Source organism: Gigantopelta aegis, chromosome 13 (genome assembly GCF_016097555.1).
Source record: "Gigantopelta aegis isolate Gae_Host chromosome 13, Gae_host_genome, whole genome shotgun sequence".
Taxonomy (NCBI): Eukaryota; Metazoa; Mollusca; class Gastropoda; order Neomphalida; family Peltospiridae; genus Gigantopelta; species Gigantopelta aegis.
The window spans coordinates 31,211,785-31,220,928 of record NC_054711.1 but is presented as its reverse complement, the minus strand read 5'-3'; the positions used below and the strand labels follow the sequence as shown (position 1 = coordinate 31,220,928).

Sequence of the window (9,144 nt, the reverse complement as noted above, 5' to 3'; positions counted from 1 at the left end):
TAGTAGGAGAACTGCTGTTTAAAATTCGTCAAACTTCAACAACTGCAGTGTCCAATTTCAAAAGAGTTTTAACCCATAGCCGTGGGAACACAACTAGACCCCCTCCCCTCCTATTTATTTGCTCGCTAAACTAGACACCCACCCCTGCTAAAATGCCTGCATGCCACGTGCATGAGTATTCTCAAGTGCCACTTATTACTTTGTGTTTCATAATTTTTTATCTGGTGAAATTAATATTTTAGTGTGTTATTCATTGTATGTAAAACATATATTATATGCTGTAGATTTTCTGTATAAATTATGAATTTACAAAAGACTTGAGAATTAAACTTTATCTCTATTTGTTCAGTACTTCTACGACTCAAACTGGATTGAATTTTGGTTCAGCCAATTTTCAAATGTGTAGAGTATGTGTATTTCCTTGAAAATTATTAAAGGGACATTCCTGACTTTGCGGCATTGTAAGGTGTTTCCGACTTATAAAATATTTCTACGATTAAACTTACATATTAAATATATTTTCTTATTTAGAATATCAGTGTCTGTATATTCAATGTGTTTCTGGTCGTCTTACTATTTGTAAGAAGCCCAAAGTTGATTTTGTCTTCAAATAATTTCGTACGTACGAAAAACAATATGTTAGGAAATAAAATGAAATTTAACCTAGTACAAATATTAGAACGATCAAAAACACGTTTAATATACAGTTACTAATATTTTATGCAGAAAAATATATTTGATATGTAATTACAATCGTTAAAAAGTCTCTGTTAGTCGATAACATCTTCAGAAAACTCAGGAATGTCCCTTTTAAAGGGACAGTCCTGAGTTTACAACCATTTGTAAAATGTTTCCGACCAATCGAGCCTTTTCGATGACGTAACATACAAATTAAATACATTTTCATATTTAAAATATCAGTGTCTGTATTTACACGGTGTTTGTTGTTGTCCTGATACTTGTAGTAGCCCAAACCGAATTTTACGAAAATATATATATCCCGAATGGCGTAGTGGTTAAGCCATCGGACTACAGGCTGGTAGGTACAGTTTCGCAGCCCGGTACCGGCTCCAACCCAGAGCGAGTTCTTAAGGGCTCAATGGGTAGGTGTAAGGCCACTACACCCTCTTCTCTCTCACTAACTACTAACCAACTAACAATTAACCTACTGTCCTGGACAGACAGCCCAGATAGCTGAGGTGTGTGCCCAGGACAGCGTGCTTGAACCTTAATTGGATATAAGCACGAAAATAAGTTGATATGAATGAATGAATGAATGAATGAAAGTAAAAACTGAGTGCTTACAAACATTAGTATACGACCGGAAACACATTCGATATACAGACACTGGTATTAGAAACAAGAAAATGTATTTAGTATGAAATAGTAGTCGCCAACAAAGCTTTGTTATCGCAAACATCTTACAATGGCTGCAAACTGAGGACATGTCTCTCTAAAATAGGGTTAATTACAGAACACTGCATTAGCCAAAGAATAAGCGCCTAATTTACAAAGCCTGTTTGTCTTAAACGCAGGTGATTAAGCATTGTAACGCGTGTAAGACATAAACAGGCATTGTATCCACGGCCCCGTGTGTCTTAACGACTTCGTATGTAAATTAACAAAGGACTAATTTAGCAATGGACAGGAGAACTCTAATTACCGTATTGTAACGGAAACCTTCGCCTGCATCTCAGTTTACGTCGATGTCAGCGTTACGTTATTATACCTAGGTGGATCCGACTTGGGTTTTTGTAAGATAAACCTTTGAATGGATGTCTGTCACCTATGTATGTGTGTGTGTGTGTGTGTATATATATATATATATATATATATATATATATATATATATATATATATATATATACACACACACATGTATGTATGTATATATATATATATATATATATACACACACACACATATATAATATAATATACTCTAGACAGGACAGTACACACCACAACCTGTATGTCCTAGTCCTAGATGGAATGGTAAAACCCCCCAACAAATCCACTTAGGTTGATTGGTGCTGCAACCTCGAGACAAAATGCTTTACCGCTAAACTTTGTTCCACCTCTATATATATGCCTACGCACTGCCATTGGTACTAAAGCAACAGAAAGGTAAAACAAAAATGGCAAACTTTCTACACACCCGTTGGTGAGAACATGGGCTATTTTTGATAACACATGGGTTGTTTACACAGGTACGTGTGTTGACAATTTCAAGACATACGACTGGCTGCTCCTAGGTGATGACCAGGTCACCAATGCCGGACATCCAGTAAAAATCAGCAGGGTGGAAATCGATTACACTATGCACTGTGACGTATAGTTAACCTGACAATCATGTGTCTGTGACACGTAAGTCAGCTACAAGTGCAACGGTTGTAAATGACTGTTAAAAGATGTTAAAATTGGCTTAAAACCTTTTTTGTTTTTTTAGGATATGTAAGCAATAAAATAATACATTCATGTCCGTTAGATACCATTTATCTCACAACTCGTTGTTTAAAAACATATCAAACTCGCTTCGGCTCATAGATCTAACGGACATTCGTGTATTATTCTCTATTTCTCAGTATGCTCTTATAGGATCTACATAATTATATTGTCATCATTAATCTTGGGGTGGGATATAACCTAGTGGTAAAGCACTCGCCTCATGTGCGATCAGTCTAGGGTCGATCCCTGTCGATGGCCCATTGGGTTATTTCTTGTTCCAGTCAGCGCACCACGACTGGTATATCAAAGGTCATAATATGTGCTATCCTGTTTGTGGGATGGTGCATATAAAAAATCCCTTGCTACTAGTGGAAACATGTACTATGTCAGAATTACCAAATGCTTTACATCCAGTAGCCGATGATTAATAAATCAATGTCCTCTAGTGTTGTCGTTAAACAAAACAAACAAAAACAAAAGTTTTTGTTTAACGACACCACTAGAGCACATTAATTAATCATGGGCTATTGGATGTCAGACGTTTGGTAATTCTGACTCGTAGTCATCAGAGAAAACATGCAGTAAGAGATCTTTTATATGCACTCTCCCACAGATAGGAAAGCACATACCATGGCCTTTGACCAGTTGTGGTGTACTAGTTGGAACGAGACAAAATCCAATAAGTTGAATCGATCCACCAAGGTGGTTCGACTCTGCTACGCAAGCACCTCAAGCGAGCACTCGACCGACTGAGCTAAATCCCGGCCCAGAATAACAAACAAAATACTCTGCTATTGCTTCCACACTACCAGCGATATTGTAGTGCCATGGGACAGGCATCTCAAACAATAACATTGCATTTGAAAAAAAAGAAGAAGAAAAGAACAACACAAAAAAATTAACTGTACAGCGTTTATTTTTAAAATATATTTTTCACAAAAATTGCATATATTTTACATTACATTAGGGTTCAGCACGGGCGGATCCAGAAAATATTTTTGCGGCAGGAAGGGAGTGGGGAGACTAACAGGCTTGTCAAAGGGGTCATCCCAATGTAAAACAAAAGTAATAATAAAAGAGCACTGATATTTTAGGGGGCGGGTCCGCTCCCCCCTGGATCCACCTCTGTTTAGAATAACGTGGTCTGACGAGTTTCTTCTTTGTGTTCACTACCTCTATACTACTCGACATTGAGATCGACACACCACACAAACATGGTTTTGAACACAATGGACTATCTTTGAAACAATTATAGAGCAGATAAGAGTATTTTAAAATTCTTGACAACTAGTTTCATATGATATGGCAGCCCTGCCTAAACCACTCTCCAAATAAAAAAAAAACTACAGAAAATTGCATAGCGCGATCATATTTAGTATTAAAATATCATATTTAGTATTAAAATACACCTGTGATGTCAGGGTATTGTCTCAACGTAATATTTCGATCTACTCATTCCTGCATTCCATTTTTCATAAAGCTGAGACACCCCATGCTATAATAATAATAATAATAATAATAAATAAATAAATAATAATTAAAAATAATATTAATAACAATAAAAATAAAATAAAAAACATGAAAAGATTGAAAAAAGAAAAAAAAAATCCAGAATTTTCGGGTATACTGTTTTAGTCAGTATCGCGATTTGGGACACCTCGCTCACGATCATCAGTCTTGAAGCTGTGGTGTTCTGATTATGCATTGTACCGCCCCGCCCGTTGAAAAGTCCATTCATTACGGCCCGTTGAAAAGTCCATTCATTACCGCCCGTTAAAAAGTCAATTCATTACTGCCACCTCTGGTTGCTCGATCTTCCAATATCTTTGGGTCAGTATTTATTTTGATAATACATCTGTCTGAAGATCCAGCGAAAAGCTAGTATCAGACTGTCAACTGTCACCATGAAGTTGGCCAACTCGACGGTTATGTTGTAATTTCCCCCAACTCAATACTTAGACGGGTGCGCTCAGATTAACAATGCGGTGAAGGCAGTGGAAAATGGCCTTCCACGTTGTTTGTGTTTTTTGTTTTTTTGTTATTCTCTGTTGCTGTGCTGACATGGAATTCATATTTTTCTCAGCCTGGATGCATGCCCCCAAATTCTCCCCGTATACAGGTTTGGGCGCTCAGAATTAATGTCCAGGCCTAGGGCTATCACACTGACAGCGCCCCCTCAACTTTCAATATCCACTTTCAATACAAACCGCGGGCCCTGGTAATGGTCTGTTTTCAGCATTACCCTTCAAGTCGTAAGGTTCCCGCATTCGAAATGACACTGTCTTACATCAGATCTACTGACGAATACCACGACTTCAGGTGTGGTAAGATCCGAGGTGTGTTCAGGAGGGAGAGCACTAGCAATCGCTAGACTGACTGGTATTTTGCGTCTATGTTAAAACCAATGCGATTGGTAGGGTAGGAAACAGTCTAAATGTTCGGAGAGCGCTCTTCCCCTGGTTTCTCTGTCCTGGACAGAGGAGCCAGCCAAGCCCGGTACACGTGCCCATGACAGGCGTGAACTACAACAGTTTGCTCTGAATGTGCACGTAAAACTCTCTGCCTTTACCTGATCTTCCTCCGGAACACGTCACTGAATGCAATCTGTTTGTGACACACACAAACAAAGTTACTCTACCCTCCAAAAAAATAAAATAATATCAAGCCCCCCATCGCCCTCACCCCCCCCCCCCAAAAAAAAAAAAAAAAAAAAAAAAGAAGAAGAAAAGTGAGAGAGAAAAAATTGTGTCATCAGCCGAAACTTCATTTGCATACGGTGACCCACTCGTTGTAATGACACGTCTTGCACTCCACGTAACAGCACCAGTAGAACTTGCAGTGACACCGCTCCGAGCGCTCCACCTTGAGCGTGTTGTATCCCCGCCCACAGCACAGGGTCTCGCAATTGTCCAGCCCACCGCTCGTCTTGTTGCACATCCGACCGGTTGTCCCCGGCGCGTCGTATCTTCGGCTGGGTTCGCAGAAGTTCGGCGACTTCTGGTAGTAGAGGAGATCGGTTTGACGCGGGCGTCGCCCGTTTCGCTTGAACAGAGTCCCGTCGGCGTTGTTGGACACGTGGACCTAAAAATATAAATTATATTTTCGAGAATTAGAAAGGAAAGGAACGTTCGTTTAAAGAGATTATCCCGAGTTTGGTGTTATTGTACCGTGTTTCCTAGCCCGAGTACTCTGACGGTAAGAGAGCTAGACGGACATTTGGACCGTTGTTAACACTCTTTTTATTAAAGGCATATTGTCACAGACCACTGACCTATTTATTGGTCTAACACAATATTATCTGAACAAATATAATTTGATTTGTCCCTAAATGTACTTTATTCAACCCTCTTCATAACCACCATATTCCATTTATTAATATTTTATAAAAATAATTGAATTATGGCAATGGTCCATAATTCAAAAACTAAAATTGCTGAGAGGGTTGACATGGATTTCACTTCATCATTGTTCAGTTAAGGTGATGCAATAGCTAGATTTGGTTTCCAACAGTTAATGTAATTTTTAGTTATTATAAATTAAGGTCCTTAAATCCGTGACAGTATGCCTTTAACAACTCAGTTGAACTGTCCCAATGTCCGTTTAGCTCTCTTACCGTCAGAGTACTCGGACTACATGTTTCCGAAAACAACAACAAACATCACAATAAAACAACAACAACAAACAAACGAAACAAGGCAAACCAAGAAAACACAACACTAATGCTAGCTCAGACTACCAACTGTTAGACGAAGTTGGCCAACTCGACGGTTGCGTTGTAATTTCCCCAAGTTTAATACAACCGGTGCGCTCAGATGAACAACTAATGGGTTATACGACGAGAATCGAGTTGTAAGAGCGCTCAGACTAGCAACTGGACAGTCGTAGATGTCGTTGGAGCAGAAAGTTGGCCAACGTCGTGCTGGTTATTTACAAGATCAGTGTCTCTATAGCCAGTGGTGGGGTTAGACATATAGCGCTCGCTCGATGTGCAGCGGTCGGTCTGGGATTGATCCCCGCCGGTGGGCCCATTGGGCTATTTCTCGTCCAGCCAGTGCACAGCGACTGGTATATCAAAGGCCGTGGTATGTATTACCCTGTCTGTGGGATGGTGCATATAAAAGAACCCTAGCTGCTACTAGCGGGTTTCCTCTCTCAATATCTGTGTGGTCCTTAGCCTTATGTCTGACGCCATATAATCGTTAATAAAATATGTTGAGTGCGTCGTTAAATAAAAAATTATTTTAAAAGTGTGTTTTGTTTAACGACACCTCTAGAGCACATTGATTTATTAATTATCGAATATTGGATGTCAAACGTTTGGTAATGTTAACATTGTCTTAGAGAGGAAACCTGCTACACTGTTCCATTAGTAGCAAGGGATGTTTTATATGCGCCATCCCACAGACAGGATCGCAAATGCCACGATATTTGATATACCAGTTGTTATGCAATGGCTGACCCACCGACAGGGATCGATCCTTAGGCCCACCGTGCATGAAGAGAACGCTTTACCACTGGGGATCCGTCCCGCCCATAGCAGTTGTTATAAAGACTTTACTAGTCTGAAATATATTACAACAGCAGCAAAATCAGGACAATATCCCCCCCCCCCCCCCCCCCCCCCCCCCACACACACACACACACCCACCCCATGCAAAGAACAAATGCTTAATTATCGTTGTGTCGAACTATGTTATTCTACGAGCTGATAGGCGGGACGTAGGCCAGTGGTAAAGCGCTCGGTTGACATTTGTTTATAGTCTTAAAGGGACACACCCTAGTTACGTTTATTTGTTAACCATTACGGTGTTGTTTTACGCTATTAAACCCCATTTTTCACAAATAAAATTGCACTTTACTTACATTTTATTATTTAGAATACACATTTCCATTCACCTGAAGTGCTTTTTGGTAATCCTGATGTTTGTAAAACCACGAAATGCATTTTTTGCATGCACCCCCCAAGACGTGTTGTCGAGAAAAAACCGTTAAGCAAGCGAGGTCCAATCTATTTTTAGAGATGATATTTCCATTTCAATGTCACAGACGTTGGTATATCACGTGACCGTTATCATTTTGGTTCGGTTTGTTTTCTCGTGCACGGTTCGCGCAATCAACATCCGATTTGTTGTTGTTCATTTGTGAGATTTTTCTTCACAGTTCGTGAACATTTTCAGAAACAATAAAGTTCAGACAAGTAAGTGTCTCAATACAAAACGTTACAAACCCTTAAAACCAATAATTTTGCTAAGTCTTACGATATCTGGAGAGGGGATACAACCAGGACAGAACAGTTGGAACATGTCCAGGAGAGGTGAAACGAACGCACCCTAAGTCTGTGAAATTTGTCGTGACGTAGGCATTGTTGTGCTTCGAGCGACATCTACCGGTGACATCAGAATACTAACTTTCAAAATTATTTCAAGCAATTGGGACATGGTATTTATCGATATAAAATCTGCTTTTTCACTCCATTTGATAAAAACGTGATCTAAGTGTGTTACAGGTTTATAGATTAACCAAATTATAATTTATTTTCGCTGGATGGAACTAGGGTGTGCGGCTTTAAACACTATTTTGTAATCCCAATTCCGACAAAAAGTGACGACACACGACGTAAGAGCCTCGTACGAGAGAATAGCCAACAGACCAAGGGCCTAATTCACTAAATTCTCGCAACTTTGCGATCTCGCAGTGCAATGCTAAAAGACTGGCAAAGAGGATGCTGTGCTTGTAATTTCCAGGACTCGGGACAATATACCCCCCCCCCCCCCCCCCCCCCCCCCCCCCCCCCCCCCCCCCCCCCCCCCCCCCCCCACACACACATACACATGCCAGTACTCGAATATTGTTGTGTCGAACTCGTTATCTTTCGAGTTGATAGGCGGGACGTAGCCAAGTGGTAAAGCACTCGGTTGATGCGCGGTCGGTCTGGGATCGATCCCCGTCACTGGGCCCATTGGGCTATTTCTCGTCACAGCCAGTGCGCCACAACTGGTATATCAAAGACCATGGTATGTGCTATCCTGTGCGGGGGGTGATCCCTTGCTACTAATGGGGAAAATGTAGCGGGTTTCCTCTCTTTGACTGTGTCAAAATGACCATATGATTGACATCCAGTAGCCGATGATTAATAATTAATGTGCTTTAGTGTGTCGTTAAACAACAACTTTTTTCCTTGTTTTTTTTTCTTACGAACTGAGGTTACCTTGAGATCCTGGAAGTGTGCCACGGCGTCGTGATCGTTAGTGTTCAACTATACACATGGGAAAAACGTTAAGACGACATGCCAATAACTTTGTATAGTCCCATCGCTTTGAAAGTGTTTGTTTTGTTTAACGACACCACCAGAGCACATTAGATTTATTAATTATCGGTTATTGGATGTCAAATATTTGGTCATAGAGAGGAAACCCGCTTAATTTTTTGTTGTTGTAGTAGCAAGGGATCTTTTAGATGCGCCATCCCACAGACAGGATAGCACACACCACGGCTTTTGGTATACCAGTCGCGGTGCACTGGCTGAAACTAGAATTATGGCCCATGCATATTGTCACAGACCACTGACCTATTTAATGGTCTAACAAAGTATTACCTGAACAAATATAATTTGATTTGTCTCTAAATGTACTTTATTCAACCATCTCCATAACCACCATACTCCATTTATTAATGACATTTTTTACAAATAATTGAA

The 9,144-nt window shown here is 40.2% G+C and overlaps 1 protein-coding gene across 3 annotated transcripts in view; it reads right to left on the bottom strand.

The window, feature by feature from the left end:
• Nucleotides 1-5,162: 5,162 nt before the first annotated feature.
• Nucleotides 5,163-9,144, bottom strand: part of LOC121387767 (protein Wnt-10a-like) — a 61,145-nt gene continuing 57,163 nt past the window's right edge. For all 3 annotated transcript variants that reach the window (XM_041518969.1, XM_041518968.1, XM_041518970.1), the window contains exon 7: nt 5,163-5,528. In XM_041518969.1, coding sequence (XP_041374903.1) covers nt 5,211-5,528 — 318 coding nt within the window. In that variant the 3' untranslated portion in view covers nt 5,163-5,210. The remainder of the gene's footprint in view (nt 5,529-9,144) is intronic.